General features: G+C 40.6%; 1 protein-coding gene across 1 annotated transcript; it reads right to left on the bottom strand.

Moving 5' to 3' along the window:
• Positions 1 to 529: 529 nt before the first annotated feature.
• Positions 530 to 16,493, bottom strand: SLC26A2 (solute carrier family 26 member 2). The gene is made up of 3 exons (XM_070739442.1): positions 16,324 to 16,493; positions 4,120 to 4,771; positions 530 to 2,285 (listed from the first exon to the last, which is right to left on the bottom strand). The coding sequence occupies exons 2-3, from the start codon at positions 4,759 to 4,761 to the stop codon at positions 783 to 785; spliced, it is 2,145 nt and encodes a 714-aa protein (XP_070595543.1). The 5' UTR covers positions 4,762 to 4,771; positions 16,324 to 16,493; the 3' UTR covers positions 530 to 782.
• Positions 16,494 to 16,847: the final 354 nt, after the last annotated feature.

Genomic DNA, 16,847 nt, shown 5'->3' with positions numbered 1-16,847 from the left:
TTGACTTTGCCAGTTGCAAAAGGGGATCACATGACTTTGGGATACAGCAATGGTCATAAATATGAACCAGTTTCCAAATAACTGAAGTTTGATTACATGATCATTGGGATGCTGGAAAGATTGTAACTAAAAAATAGTTGTCATAGTTTCCAGTGCTGTTGTAACTTTGAATAGTCACTAAACAAATTGCTGTAAGTCAAGAACCACCTGTACTTCAAATGGCACACCTATTCCTATGGCCACCTAATTTGACAGTTTATACTACATTCGGTAATGTAAGGGGTGAGATGTCTAAAGTGGGGAGAAATTTCATGACACACTCACATAATCCAGAAGCATTCCTGAGAGGCACCAATGGAGTTGCAAGAGCACAGGGAGAGGGTACAAGGATAAAGCAGCTGGAATTTTTTCCTTCCATAAACGGTACATCCTAAACAGTAGTGACATTACCTGTCCAGCCATGTGAGATTAAGACTTTTGGCCCTAAAGACATCCAAACCAGAAGGGCCCACTTTGTGATGCACACACATTAAACTTTTGAGTATTTATTGTTCTGACCAAGCACAACCTATTTGTGTAGTTATCACTCACACATAGGATTTATCACCATTTTTTCAGTGCACGATTCAGCAGAGCAAAATGAAAGGTACAAAATGAATTTGTTCATAATCTTATACGATCAACAGTGCGGGGAAAAAATTGCCATTTACAACTTTGTGAGATAACAGTTCATATAATGCCCAGCATCATTAGTCTCATTAAACAGGAAGCTTCTACTTACATTAGATTTCAGAGACCAAGCTGTCACTATTCTTATACGTACACAATGCATATTCCACAGCTTGGTGCACACTGTGGAAGACACAATGCTTCTCTCCTTTAACATACTCGCCTCGCTGCAAGGAGTCTCTCACAGAGAGATTACACTGAGCCAGCAGCACCTGGATGCCAATTTCCCCATAATCCTTTTCAACTTCCTTGAGTGTATGGATCCCTGCTGTATCCAAGAACTGCACTGCGCAGCAGTCTATTATTAGTGTATGAAATGTAAGTTGATGAGTGACAAGCTGCACCGAAGTTTCTGCCTGTTTTCCACTGGCTCCATCTGATTTTTCAATACGCATTTGCTTTTCTAGCTTCCTCCTTGCTGCCTGTTCCAATGAAGGATTGAGTCCGGTCTTCTTGTACAGCATGGACTTGAAGTTCTCTTTATTTGCATAGTATATTGGTGCTTCAAACCGAAAAAGTCTGATACCTGCCTCAACTTTAAGGCCACTATAGGCAGAAAGGGGTTCATAGATTTCAGAGTCTGGTACCAGACCAAGGAGATGTCCTTCTGGATTTTGTGTCCGCAGAATGACACAAATCATTGAAAAACAAACTCCAATGAGAAGGCCAAGTTCAGTGCTTATCAGAGCTGAAGATAACATAGTGACAAACCAGATCAGTGTGTCGATTTTGCTTAACCGCCACATTTTTGGCAGGTCACCAAATTTTCGCAAGGCTCCTTTGAGGTTGACAATGATTATGACCGCTAGCACGCATTTCTGAAGGGAATAGAAGAGGGGAGCGATCACAAGGAGAACTAACAAGATGACCAAAGCAGTCACCACACCAGAGACCTGAGTCTTGCAGCCTGTTTCATCTTTAACTAGAGTTTTGGCAAGGGCTGCACTAGTTGTGAAACAATGAAAGAAAGATGGGATAATGTTGCAGAAACCAATGGCATACATTTCCTGGTTGGGTTTAACTGTATAACCATGTTTCTTGGCAAACATCTCTGAAAGAGACACAGTAATGGCAAAGCCAATAATGGCTATGGGCACTGCATCTATAGCTACACTAGGAATCAGACTCCAATCTGGCGATTGTGGTGGTAGAAATCCAGTTGGTATATGTCCAGCCACACTGGAATCGTATGTCTCTTTCAGATTCCCAAAATGAGAAGCCAGGGTTGCTATTATGACCACTAAAAGCTCAGTGGGCAAAGGAGCCTTAAGTTTTGGTTTGAAGTGCTCATTTAACTCTTTTGCTGGAATAAGAACAAGAAGGCACAAGCAGCTGGTAATGAGGTCACAGATGTTGGTGTTACGGATGTTTCTGAAGATGTTTATCCATGTTTTTAAAAGAGAACCAATGCCACTGCTCCGTGGAAAGTTTAAGCCCAAGAGGTATTTAGCTTGTGAGGTGAGGATGGTTAAGGAAGCGCCAGTAACAAATCCGCTGAGCAAGGAATCAGAGAGGTACACAGAGATGAAGCCCACCTGGAAGAAGCCCATAGCAACCTGAAGAAAAAGGCAGAAGATTAGATGGCATTTCTGTAATACAAAGGAAACGAGGCTGAAAGGTGAAGTACATGTTATTAGAGAGGCCTTGATATATTATGCTATTCCTGTGCGTTTGTTTCAGGTTCTTCAACAGGTTTAATTATTATTAATATTATGAGAAATTTCTTGCTTGTTTTTAAATACATTTCTACTTCTTAAGAGTACCATTTTTTTATTTTTTAAACAGCCGCTTAACCTTTATACTGTACATGATATAATTGTGATATGCATGTGTTTACTTTAATATAAAATTTGTCTGATGTTGAATATTCTTGGTGAGGATGAAGAGGAAGGGTGTTGTTTTTTTGCTATCTTTTTTGTGAGGGACCTTTTCTATTTTTCCCCACATATCTACATACTGTATATCAGCTATAACTGTATCTATCTATTTGTATCAGGTTTCTCTATTTATTTTATGTTTAATATAGTCCTTAATAAAAACTATTAGGAAGAAAGTTCAGAATCCTACAATCACTTCATAAATATGTTTATGTTTATTTAGATTTGTATGCCGCCCCTCTCTGCAGACTCGGGGCGGCTCACAACAAGTGAAAAACAATTTACAACAAATCTAAATTTCTACTAAAAACATTTTAAAAACCCCATTTTCTAAACACACATACATACACACATACCATTTATAAATTGTATATGCCCGGGGGAGATGTCTTAGTTCCCCCATGCCTGACGACACAGGTGGGTCTTAAGAAGCTTACGAAAGTCAAGGAGAGTAGGGGCAGTTCTAATCTCCGGGGGGAGTTGGTTCCAGAGGGCCGGGGCCGCCACAGAGAAGGCTCTTCCCCTGGGGCCCGCCAACCGACATTGTTTAGTTGACGGGACCCGGAGAAGGCCCACTCTGTGGGACCTAATCGGTCACTGGGATTCGTGCGGCAGCAGGCGGTCTCGGAGATATTCTGGTCCAGTACCATGAAGGGCTTTAAAGGTCATAACCAACATTTTGAATTGTGACCGGAAGTTGATCGGCAACCAATGCAGGCTGTGGAGTGTTGGTGAAACATGGGCATACCTAGGTAGGCCCAAGACTGCTCTCGCAGCTGCATTCTGCACGATCTGAAGTTTCCGAACACTTTTCAAAGGTAGCCCCATGTAGAGAGCATTACAGTAGTCGAACCTCGAGGTGAAAAAAAAAATTAGTATTGTAAATAGGCAATAAACAAACCAAAACAAAACGGGTTTATCAGATCTAGCATGCAGATTTTTGTCATATCCAAGGGTAGCTCTTTAAAGGAACTGCATCTTTTCCTGGATTGCATGGAAGCCACAAGGCCTCAGATCATGAAAAGGTATTAAGGATTAACTATACCATCTCTACCTGGTTTGCATCCAAGTACTGCATACCTCTATTCAGGATCAATGATGCAACCCTTGTACAAAATAAGCAATATAACATGTATCTAAAATATTTTAACATTAAATTTGGGAATATGAAATAAGTATTTTTCCTAAATAAATTTCAAAATATAAGTCTAACCTGTTGCAATCTATAAGAATTAGATTTCATTCCTTTAATTCAAAGTATAGACATAAAACTAAAATTGCCTTCCAGAATTGGTCTCCTTTCTGCTGTTTTGAGATTATAGTTCTTAGAATTGTAGTGTATTTACTATCATATTTTTTTTACCCATATGTCTGTAGGATACAGGATGCAGAAATCTAAGCTACAGTTCTTATATCTACCCATCTTCAATTTTGCATACTTGCAAACAAAGCCCCCAAAAGATAAAGAACTGATATCAGATGACGTGGATTCCCTTTAACTGCAATTTCTTACCTGATAAATTCCAGCTATGAAAGTCAGAGTTGCTCCAACAGTAATTGCGTAGCAACTGTTATCACATACTTTCTGTGAAGTCTGGTTGGCAGTCCAAGACACCGTTGTAACATTTATGAGGTCATTCATATCTAAATTATAATTGCTAGAAGCACGTGATACTGAATCGTACCCAGCAATCTGTAATTCGCGGTCTACCACTTCTCCCACCATCAAGCAGAGTACACCAAAAATGCCAACTGAGATATGATGGGAAGTTCCAAACAGAAAATAAATGATGCTTGCAAAAAATGATGTGTATAGACCATAGATGGGTTCTTGGCCAGCCAAAAGGGAATAAGCAATGGACTGTGGAACTAGCAAAATTCCTATAATTATGCCAGACATAAGATCGCCCAAGAAATACTCCTTCAGTTTGTACTTGGGGAGCCACGTGAGTACTGGGAGAAAACTGAAAAGCAGATCTTTCGCTTTAGCTGGACTACAGCTGCAATTATTCTTCAATTTATTTAGTATGTAAGTCTTAATATCTGTACTCTTTCCTATGTATTCTAGAGAGAGTCTGAAATGATAATTCTCTTTGCCAGAAGCCCCTTTTGCCAATTCAAGCATTGGATGGACGTGATTGGCTTCTGATGACATCCTCGGGGATCTGTAGGAAAATGGAGAAAAAGATGGAAGATTTTCATCCCAATCCGTATTCATACAAGCAATTCTGGAAAAGATTAGACTTGCCGGTCTTAATTTATATTAAGCAAACCAAAACTGAAAGAAATCAGTACTACCGTGTTTCCCCGATAGTAAGACCCCCCCGATTGTAAGACATATGGGGGGTTTCAGGGGGGTCGGCTTATATAAGCCATACCCCGAAAGTAAGACATATGTCTTACTTTCGGGGAAACACGGTATAAACGGTATTGCGGGGGGGGGGGCGATGACATTGCTTCCAAGCTCCCCGCGCGCCCCTCGCCTTCGCTCGCCGCGGCGCCACCGCCTCTTCCCCTGCCGAGGCTCAGCTGCAAGCGGCCAGCGAGGCCGCTCGGCTCCGAGGCGAGCGGCCGGAGCTGCGCCCTCCTTCGCCCGCCTCCTTTCCGCTCGCCTCGGAGCCGCTTGCAGCTGAGCCTCGGCAGGGGAAGAGGCGGTGGCGCCGCGGCGAGCGAAGGCGAGGGGCGCGCAGGGAGCTGCCGGAAAGGAGGCTGGTGAAGGAGGGCGCAGCTCCCTGCGCGCCCCTCGCCTTCGCTCGCCGCGGCGCCACCACCTCTTCCCCTGCCGAGGCTCAGCTGCAAGCGGCTCCGAGGCGAGCGGAAAGGAGGCGGGCGAAGGAGGGCGCAACTCCGGCCGCTCGCCTCGGAGCCGAGCGGCCTCGCTGGCCGCTTGCAGCTGAGCCTCGGCAGGGGAAGAGGCGGTGGCGCCGCGGCGAGCGAAGCGAGGGGCGCGCAGGGAGCTGCCGGAAAGGAGGCTGGTGAAGGAGGGCGCAGCTCCCTGCGCGCCCCTCGCTTCGCTCGCCGCGGCGCCACTGCCTCTTCCCCTGCCGAGGCTCAGCTGCAAGCGGCCAGCGAGGCCGCTCGGCTCCGAGGCGAGCGGCCGGAGTTGCGCCCTCCTTCGCCCGCCTCCTTTCCGCTCGCCTCAGAGCCGCTTGCAGCTGAGCCTCGGCAGGGGAAGAGGCGGTGGCGCCGCGGCGAGCGAAGGCGAGGGGCGCGCAGGGAACTGCCGGAAAGGAGGCGGGCGAAGGAGGGCACAGCGGCGGCCGCTCACCCTTTTTGACTGCCCATCCACCCCTTGACCTGCCTTTAGCCAGCCAGCCGAGCGTCCGTGTCGCCGCGGAGTTGGCCTCCCCTGCCGAGAAACATTGCCGGGAGCGGCGAGGGGATGCTCCCCGCAACCCGCCGAACGTCGAGGTCGGCGCCCGCCTCCTTTCCGGCAGCTCCCCGCGCCCGAAGACGAGCCGGCCCCGGTGCCCGGGACAATGTAAGACATACCCCCAAAGTAAGACACAGTGGGGCTTTTGGGGGTAAAAAGATAGTAAGACACTGCCTTACTATCGGGGAAACACGGTAGCACTTGTTAAATCTAAATTACAGTATATCATTAAAACATAAAGCACAAAAGAAGGGGCTCAGAATCCACGGCTGAAATGATCAACACTGATGAATATTGGTAGCATAATATCCTGTAAATTAACATAATGAAACAAATGAAATAAGGAATATAAACTTTTAAATGACCTGAATGCACCCGAAAGCAACAAAATATAGGTTATCAAAATAATTTTTGAAATTCCACTGAATGCTCCAGACAACTGAAAAAAAAATTTCCCCACTCCTAATGTACCTAATAATAATGAAGGTGGCAACAAAGAAATCCTTAAACACATGGGAAGTCTTATATTAGATACCATGTTTCCCCAAAAATAAGATATCTCCCAAAAATAAACTCTCCTCTGAAAATAAGCCCTCTCAGAAAATATTTAAACTCATGTGCAGCCAGTCCACGTAATTTCCTCTGGTTAGGGATAGGGGGAGAGAGAGTTGGAAATCAGGTAAGACAGCAAGAGGAGCCCCATCTTGCTCCATGCACCCCAAAATAAGACCTCTCGAAAAATAAGGTCAAGAGCTTATTTCGGAATTCAAAAAAAAAAAAGACAGGGTCTTATGTTTGGGGAAAACATAGTAGTTTCTGGACTGGAGGGTCCAATGAGGCAAACAGTTTCATTCTGTTAGAGGGCCAGTTATGGGAATGAAGAGGAATTAATAAGAATGCAGAGCTCATTTTTGCCTTTTCAAGGTTTGAATCTACATGTTCAGAAAGAATGAAGAGTGCAATCCTTTTACGTGGTTTTTCAAACTTTGTTACATTCGTTTGTTTGTTTATTTATTAGGTTTATTTGCCTGCTGCTTTACTTCATTCAGCGTAAGTAACATATATGGATTCTCACAATATATCTACACAATAGATTGCATTGGATTAACTCATGACTGGACTGATTGGACCAGAGGTGAGTTCTTCCTGGTTCTCTCAAACCAGTGATAACCATGCTGGTGATGTCATGGAACTGGTTCTCTTGCTGCTGGTCTGTGGACATCATCTTTTTGGGAGAATTTAATTTTTTTTCCTGGTTTTTTCTTTCTGCGCAAGCGCAGAAACCAAATTTCCAGAACTGAATATGTGTTGCCATCTTATTTTTGGCTTTTGGGGAGGGGACAGGTATTTTTTGGCACTGCCCCTACGAGACACAGTGTGAAGTGATCCGGCAGCAAGGTAAATTAGAACCCATCCCTGGATTGGACTAAGAGCATATGCTATTTAAAAACTTAAGCATCTTTAAAGCTGTAAGATTGCTTTGGACTAAGTGGATATGCTATTTAAAAACTTAAGCATTTTTAAACCTTGTATATTCTGGGGTAATCCAAAAATGTATTTTTAATATAAATTGGATAGTAATTTAAGGTGTTTATTATTAATATCTTATTACAAAAGATATACCAAGGAAACATGTTTTACTGGTTCTTCCAAAAGAATAGTAGATGTAATATAAGAATTTCATTTTGGTTAGAGATTGGGGACACTTTTGTCCACAGCCTTCAGCTGTATGGGTTTTTTTTTACAATTATAGATTGCAAGAGTTGCATTTACAGGAAGGAACATAAATATTTTACAATGCTATCTACTAGCAGAGACACTTATATTTTGCTTATTATCCAGGGAATGTAAATCAAGATGCAAAAGATATATGATTCCACAGTAAGGAATTTTTTAAACTTTAGATTTTTCAAAGCATTCTCTTTATATTGTTTCATATTATTTTTTTCATTTTCATAATTTCCTATGAAAATATCAACACATTTAAATCTTTTATTTTAAATATAATTATGGATGATAGTACCTAAGTGATCCTAGCTGACTTCCAAAAGCAAAGCAAGGCCAGATTTGAATATAATATGATATGAAGCAATCAGGAAATTCCAAGTTTGTAAGATAAACTGGAAATAAACATACTCATGTGCTGTGCATACATTAGAAAAAGAATATGGTAAAACATTTTTTTTTGTTGGCAAGAAAACGTTTTAAGAAAACATATGCCAAAAAGTACTAAGGAGTCAAGTTTCATTCAAAAACTTTGAGAATATATTAGGCCTGCAGTACAAAAGAAAGCTCAGGACCATATAGCTTTGAAATATGTGGAAGAGGCCTTCATCCTGAAGTAGATAGAAAGTGAACACACACACACACACACACACACACACACACACACACACAAACAGAGTTTAAGCTAATACTGTATATGTTTTCAGTAAACATTGAGATTCAATTTTGCTATAAGTCAAGAACAGTAGAGAAGATAAGTAAATTAATGAAGCAAAGTTTCTGAAAAATATTCTTTACTAATTTATCAATAAATGAATGAATCACATTTATATCTGTTGTATGTAAGAGATATTACCCATGTACGTCGACAAATTTGGGGTGATGGTAATATGTACATACTGTATATACATATTGTGTATGTTTTTACATATTGTTTGAAAAATGAAGCTAAACTTATCTTCAGCCTCCCTCCCTTATTATGGCTCCTGAAGCATTCTTCAAAATTCAGTTGTTCAATTGTCCAAAAACAATGAAATGATTTCTCATTATTTTGAGGCAGAAAGCATACCCAATCAGAAAGATTCAAACAAATGTGAAACACAACTTAACTTCACTATCTTGACTTCAAAGCAGTCCTTTGTACAGAAATTCAGGGAAAAAATAAGCACACCAATTATTATGTATAAGCAATGTCATTAACTAGCTCCTGTTTTGTTGTACCTGGACTTATTTATTTATTCAATTTTATTTATTTATTCAATTTTTATTGAGCTCCCTAGGGAATTTTTATTATTACTCCCTAGAGACTCTGGGAGGTTTACAACCAAAAATAAACATCCAAAATACTAAAAACCTATAAAAACAATTTTAAAAGTATTAAGATAAAACAATAAAACCCATGCATACCATATAAGGCCAGATCTCGATGGTTATCATCATAAGATCAACGGCCCCAGGCCTGCTGGGAAAGCCAGGTCTCTACAGCAGACCCACCAGCCAACACTGTTTAGCTCAGTGTTTCCCAACCTAGGCAACTTGAAGATATTTGGACTTCAACTCCCAGAATTCCACAGCCAGCATTTGCTGGCTGGGGAATTCTGGGAGTTGAAGTCCAAATATCTTTGAGTTGCCAAGGCTGGGAAACACTGGTTTAGCTGATGGAATCTAGAGAAGACCAACCCTGTGGGCCATTACTGGTCACTGGGAGATATGTGGTAGAATGTAGTCTCAAAGATAGTCTGACCCTAAGCCATGTAGGGCTTTAAAGGTAATGACCAACATCTTGAATTGAGTCCGGAGACCAATCGGGAGCTAGTGCGATCCACGGAGGATTGGTATAATACAGCTCGACTGGCTGCATTCTGGACCAACTGTAGTCTCCGAATATTCTTCAGGGGTAGCCCCATGTAGAGTGTGTTGTAATAATCTATCCATGGGCATGAGTGACTGTGAGGAGAGCCTCCTGATCCAAGGTAGGGTCGCAATGGGTGCACTAGGCAAACCTGTGCAAAGATCTCCCTAGCTACAGCTGTCAGATGTTGGTCTAAACTTAGCTGTGAGTCTAGGAGGATACCCAAATTGTGAACCTGTTTTGACGGGGGTAATTTCCCCCTCCAGAACAAAGGATGGGCAGTCAGTATAATCTTTTCAAGTCTTATTAAGCCCATCCGGTTGGTCTCTGGCTACTGATTCTGCTGGTGGCTTTCTATTATTTTCTCTCTTATTCCATAATAAATTGTGGGTATACTCAGAGTATAACTCAGAAGACTCAGAGAACACATTTTCTTTCTTTCCACGTGCATGTGTGTGGAAACCGTGTATTTGAGAGCCTTTTGTGATGTTTGTTTCTCTATAACTAGAGACTAAACTTCAGCAGATGTGCTTAAGAGAAAACAGAATTTCTAGAGAATCAGGCTATTATTCACTATGTTTCTGAAGATCTCTGCTATGCTTGCATAAAGCTTGCAAGATTTTGGGAAACAAATATGATCTTACTTTTAAATTTAAGAACATAAAATAGGTACCCAGTTGCAAATTTATATGGCATTTAGCCTACTTTAATATTCTTGAAAGTGCTACGTGTTTGTCATGTGAAATCTAAGGAGTGTCTGTGTATAGCAAAAGGCTTCCAACAAGAAGGAAAAAGTGGTTTGTTAGGAAACTGCCTGGCACCACAAGGTGGGTTGACTATATTTCACCTTTATATGTCCAAGTATGAAAGGTTTCATTGTGTAGTGTAAAAAAAATGTCTCTCTAAAATACAAGTGGCTTATTGCATATAAAATAAAATCACTTATAAGACTATAACCAGCTCTAGCTTATAAGACTCTGACCAGCTCTAGTAGAATTGCTCATTTAAAATAAATGTGAATGTGTTTTATTTAGCTACATTTTTCATCCTTAACTTTTGATATGACTAGTTCATTGATCTAATTGCCATAAAAATTATCCAAAATATGTAGAACATCAATGGGTATACTGTACTCACAAGACTGAGCTTTCTGGAGTCAACAAAAGTGCCTGACATGATTGAGAACACAATTATGGTTCCCAAGAATTCTTATTCTGAAGTTATGAAGTAATGCAAATATTTGCAATAGAATAACAAGTTCTTTTTAACTAACTGAAATGAATTATTCAGAAGAATCTGTACTTCATCCAAACCTCAAGTATTGGTACTTTTAAAAAAAGAAATTGGCTAACATTTATTCAATTCCATTCATTGAGACCAAGCTATATTTAATATTTTCCTTTTTGTTAACTAGAAATCTTTACAAATTAACTAATTCAAATCCCATTAGCAGATAAACCTACTTTAAATCAATACCACTAGTTCATTTACAATAGTACCTAGTAATTGAAAAAAGAGCAACTTCTTGCTGTTTGCTAAATCCTGAGTAGACTTGGCTGTCCTTCTGGGGTAGCATTTAAATGCTTATTGCTTGAAGGAAATATATACTGTACTGGTTTAAAAATTTAGAGAGAAGAGCCAGCATGTAAACAGTGTTTGTTTGGCAGTTTGAAACCATTTTTGAATGAAAGAGATTTCAGATTAACCTACTGCTTAAATAAATTTAGAGCCTGCAGCTATTCATATGTGACACATATAACATTGGCAACAGATTAATAGGAAGGAAATTTTTCTTCTCCTTTCAATTAAGCTTCTATAGTCAAGTTACTTTGTTTTACATAGCAATTGTCCTGCTTGGACACACTGTTTTTCACTGTGCTTACCTAGTTCTTATCTGAAAGAATATTGATACAAGAGGCAATGACAGTTTATTTCTTGATCAGATTATTGCAAAACCTAACAGGAAGTGGTTGGTTCAAAGTTGACTTCTGTATCTAAGGGAGATTTAGAACCTGGGACTTCTCCAGCACTATAACACTGGGGTTTTTTTTACAACCAAGTAATTGCTGTGAGCCACCACGAGTCCCTGGAGAGGGGCGGCATACAAATCCAAATCCAAATATATATATATAAACAAACAAACAATTCAAATTGGTTTTCTCTTGCTTTGTTGATTTGCTATTGTCATTTTCTCTCATTGGCTGTATCCATTGTGACAAGGCTATTAAAGCAGGTAGTTTAAATTTACTCATGTGAATTGTAATACCGGTAATTGAACTTTGGGTCAAAGGAACACTAAATCCAGTGAAATCATTAACTTGATATCCTTCCACAAATGGCTACTGGAATTATGCACACAGAAACAGATAGTATTTTACCCTTTCCACTAGCCTCTTTCAAATGTAGCTTAAGATCATGAAAAAGATATTAAATTGCACACCGGGGAACAAGAAAGGCAATACAAAATTATTAAGATCTACTTGGAGGTTAAGAAAAAAAAACTTAATCATTTGTCTCACCATTATTTTATAATGTGAGTGTTATATCACAGAATTAAAATAAACCTGACTTTGCCTATCCTTCATGAAAAATGTGAGGCCTACAAACTATGCCTGAACTCAGTGTATTTTACTGTTTTTTAAAATAGTCAGCTCAGTTTAAAAATACTTAACTTTTCAAAAAAAACCCCACCCTACTTCCTTTCCCTGCAAAGGGAGAAAATCCCTTTATTTTAAACTGTAACTGAATTTTAAAAAATATGGATATACATATACGTTTATTTTTTAACATTCAGAGAACTTAATATACATTATCTCAATCTATATTAAAATAATTCTGTAAGATTTTATTTTTTCACCTTTTTTACACATACCTCAAGGGTTTCCTCTTCATCTTCCTATTTTATCCACAACAATCCATTGATGCCTAAGAGGGGGTTACAATTCACCATCTATAGGTTTCTAGGCCAAACATCTTCACCACACAAGACTTGTTCTAGTACTATACAGAATTGACAAACATGTTGGTTGCATATATAAAATATGAAATAAATGTATATGTTTGATAAATAGGATCATAGCCAGAATAGCTGCAGTTTTTATGATCACCATATTTTTCTCAGATATTATGTTGTTTATGGAAACCATTTCAGCTCTATCCAAACAGAAATATGGTGTCACAATGGTTAGAATGCAGTATTGCAGGATAATTCTGCTGACTGCAAAGCAATTTGATTCTCACTGGCTCAAGGTTGACTCAGCCTTCCATCCTTCTGAGGTCAGTAAAATGAGGACCCAGACTGTGGGAGGCTGACTCTATAAGCCCTCAGCTGGCTATAAAGTATTGTGAAGTGGTATATAAGTCCAAGTGCTACAGCTAATATTTTCCTGCATAAGCTTAGTTTCAGGATGGAAAATGGCTATTCATAAGCAATAAAAACCAATTTTATGATACCATTTTAATTAACTGTCATAAAAATACTTGTCTACAAAAAGTCAAACCAACCTTCTCCAAGGTTTTTCAGACTTGAAAAATAGGAAAGCAAGCAGGAACAAAACCCCACCAACTTATGTTCAGAAGTAATTCATCCTTCTCTAAGTTTGTAGGCCTCACATTTTTCATGAAGGATAGGCAAAGTCAGGTTTATTTTAATTCTGTGATATAACACTCACATTATAAAATAATGGTGAGACAAATGATTAAGTCTTTTTTTTCTTAACCTCCAAGTAGATCTTAATAATTTTGTATTGCCTTTCTTGTTCCCCGGTGTGCAATTTAATATCTTTTTAATGATCTTAAGCTACATTTGAAAGAGGCTAGTGGAAAGGGTAAAATATTATCTGTTTCTGTGTGCATAATTCCAGTAGCCATTTGTGGAAGAATATCAAGTTAATGATTTCACTGGATTTAGTGTTCCTTTGACCCAAAGTTCAATTACCGGTATTACAATTAACATAAGTAAATTTAAACTACCTGCTTTAATAGCATTGTCACAATGGATACAGCCAATGAGAGAAAATGGCAATAGCAAATCAACAAAGCAAGAGAAAACCAATTTGAATTGTTTGTTTGTTTGTTTATTTATTTGTTTATTTGTTTATTTATTTATATTTGGATTTGGATGCCGCCCCACTCCGGGGACTCGGGGTGGCTCACAGCAATTACTTTGTTGTAAAAAAACCCCCCAGTGTTATAGTGCTGGACCTCCCTTAGATACAGAAGTCAACCTTGAACTAACCACTTCCTGTTAGGTTTTGCAATAATCTGATCAAGAAATAAACTGTCATTGCCTCTTGTATCAGTATTCTTTCAGATAAGAACTAGATAAGCACAGTGAAAAACAGTGCGTCCAAGCAGGACAATTGCTATGTAAAACAAAGTAACTTGACTATAGAAGCTTAATTGAAAGAAGAAAAAAATCCTTCCTATTAATCTGTTGCCAATGTTATATGTGTCACATATGAATAGCTGCAGGCTCTAAATTTATTTAAGCAATAGGTTAATCTGAAATCTCTTGCATTCAAAAATGGTTTCAAACTGCCAAACAAACACAGTTTACATGCTGGCTCTTCTCTCTAAATTTTTAAACCAGTATATATTTCCTTCAAGCAATAAGCATTTAAATGCTACCCTGGAAGGATAGCCAAGTCTACTCAGGATTTAGCAAACAGCCAGAAGTTGCTCTTTTTTCAATTACTAAGTACCATTTTAAATGAACTAGTGGTATTGATTTAAAGTAGGTTTATCTGCTAATGGGATTTGAATTAGTTAATTTGTAAAGATTTCTAGTTAACAAAAAGGAAAATATTAAATATAGTTTGGTATGAATGAATGGAATTGAATAAATGTTAGCCAATTTCTTTTTTAAAAGTACCAATTCTTGAGGTTTGGATGAAGTACAGATTCTTCTGAATAATTCATTTTAGTTAGTTAAAAAGAACTTTGTTATTCTATTGCAAATATTTGCATTACTTCATAACTTCAGAATAAGAATTCTTGGGAACCATAATTGTGTTCTCAATCATGTCAGGCACTTTTGTTGACTCCAGAAAGCTCAGTCTTGTGAGTACAGTATACCCATTGATGTTCTACATATTTTGGATAATTTTTATGGCAATTAGATCAATGAACTAGTCATATCAAAAGTTAAGGATGAAAAATGTAGCTAAATAAAACACATTCACATTTATTTTAAATGAGCAATTCTACTAGAGCTGGTCAGAGTCTTATAAGCTAGAGCTGGTTATAGTCTTATAAGTGATTTTATTTTATATGCAAAAAGCCACTTGTATTTTAGAGAGACATTTTTTTACATTACACAATGAAATCTTTCATACTTGGACATATAAAGGTGAAATAGTCAACCCACCTTGTGGTGCCAGGCAGTTTCCTAATAAACCACTTTTTCCTTCTTGTTGGAAGCCTTTTGCTATACACAGACACTCCTTAGATTTCACATGACAAACGTAGTACTTTCAAGAATATTAAAGTAGGCTAAATGCCATATAAATTTGCAACTAGGTACCTATTTTATGTTCTTAAATTTAAAAGTAAAATCATATTTGTTTCCCAAAATCTTGCAAGCTTTATGCAAGCATAGCAGAGATCTTCAGAAACATAGTGGATAATAGCCTGATTCTTCAGCACATCTGCTGAAGTTTAGTCTCTAGTTATAGAGAAACAAACATCACAAAAGGCTCTCAAATCCACGGTTCCCCCACACACGCACGTGGAAAGAGAGAAAATGTGTTCTCTGGTCTTCTGAGTTATACTCTGAGTATACCCGTGATACCCACAATTTATTATGGAATAAGAGAGAAAATAATAGAAAGCCACCAGCAGCATCAGTAGCCAGAGACCAGCCGGATGAGCTTAATAAGACTTGAAAAGACTATACTGACTGTCCATCCTTGGTTCTGGAGGGGGGAATTACCCCTGTCAAAACGGGTTCACAATTTGGGTATCCATTCGGGCGAAGGGATCTCCGCAGTGGGCGGCGGCGGCGGCGGCAGCGGCAGCTTCAAGGAACCAACACCCGGTCCTTTTCGGAGCTGCGTTGCTGCAGCCTCCGATGCCGCCCACCGAGGAGATCCCTTCACCTGGAGGCGGAGGCAGTCTCAGAGGCTGCAATTATTCAGCGCCGAGAAAGACCGACTCTTGGTCCCTTGAGCCCACCGCCTCCACCTCCGTTCGGGCGAAGGGATCTCTGGAGTGGGTGGTGGCGGCGGCAGCTTCAAGAGACCAACAGCCGGTCCTCGTTGAGCTAAGCTTCCTTAACTTCCTTCGAGGCGGCAGGTGAGCTTTGCAGCTTTGCCTCGAAGGAAGCCAAAGGAAGCTCAGCTTGGGGGCATGCCTGAAGCCGCCGCCGCCGCCGCCTATTTCGCCCTGCGCTTCGGCCGCACCGGGGCCAAGTAAGCCGAGGTTAGGCCTGTCGCCCCCGGCTCCAAGCGCGGGGCCTGGGCGGCGGGCAAGCATCGGGAGGGCCTCGCCGTCGCCTGGCCGGGGAAAAGCTCCCCTCCCCGCAATCTGGCCGTTAACAAGTTAGTGCGCGGGGGTCCTGATGGCTTCTTTACTGTCCCCTCCAGACGCTCTTGCAGGGCTTCCAGGCTCCCCGTGGGACAGCGAAGAAGCAAAATAGCAGCACTCTCCCGCTGTCTCTCCCCCTCTCTTTCTTGCTTTATTTCTCTCTCACACTCTTTCTCTCTCTCTCTCCCTCTCCGCAGCAGACCCCCCCAACGCAAAAGTGCCCAAACGCGCGCAAACCTCACCGGTGCAAAAAAGCGGCACTGGAGGGACCAAGACGGTCTGCAGCTGAGCGTCTGGAGGAGGAGGAAGAGGCGGAAAGCTAGGGGGCGAGGAGGAAAGCAATTGACCAATTTCTTTCCCGCCTTTAGGGAGAGGAACTGTTGCTGCTCTGCCATAGGGTGCTTTCCTCCCCGCCCCCTGGCTTTCTTCTTCCTTGCCGTCGCCAGACGCTCAGCAGCAGAGTGGAGGTGAGATTCGGGAACTTAGTACAGTATATAGATGGTAAAATCTCGTACGCGGGCCGGGCAAATGGCCTCAGCGGGCCGCAGTTTGGGGACCGCTGATCTACAGAGTCGAAGGGTGTGCTATGTGTAATGGAAGAAAACATCTCCACCAGCCATGACTTAAGAAACATGCTAGAGAACTCTAGGAGAAAAGCTTTTGCAATAAAAAATGACTAGCCCAGTAGCACTTTGTCAAATTATGTGACACATTTTATTAACAGGCAGCTCCTCATTTCATCTGATGCAATGGAGTGGCTAAACTG

The sequence above is a fragment of the Erythrolamprus reginae genome, chromosome 2, assembly GCF_031021105.1.
Source record: "Erythrolamprus reginae isolate rEryReg1 chromosome 2, rEryReg1.hap1, whole genome shotgun sequence".
NCBI lineage: Eukaryota > Metazoa > Chordata > Lepidosauria > Squamata > Dipsadidae > Erythrolamprus > Erythrolamprus reginae.
The sequence above is the reverse complement of the archived record's forward strand: the minus strand, read 5'-3'. Positions and strand labels throughout refer to the sequence as shown.

Coding starts and splice junctions, on each gene's coding strand:
- SLC26A2 (XM_070739442.1), bottom strand. CDS start 4,761: ATGTCATCAGAAGCCAATCACGTCCATCCAATGCTTGAATTGGCAAAA. Junction 2,286..4,119: donor TCATAGCTGGAATTTATCAG/GTAAGAAATTGC, acceptor CTTTTTCTTCAG/GTTGCTATGGGCTTCTTCCA.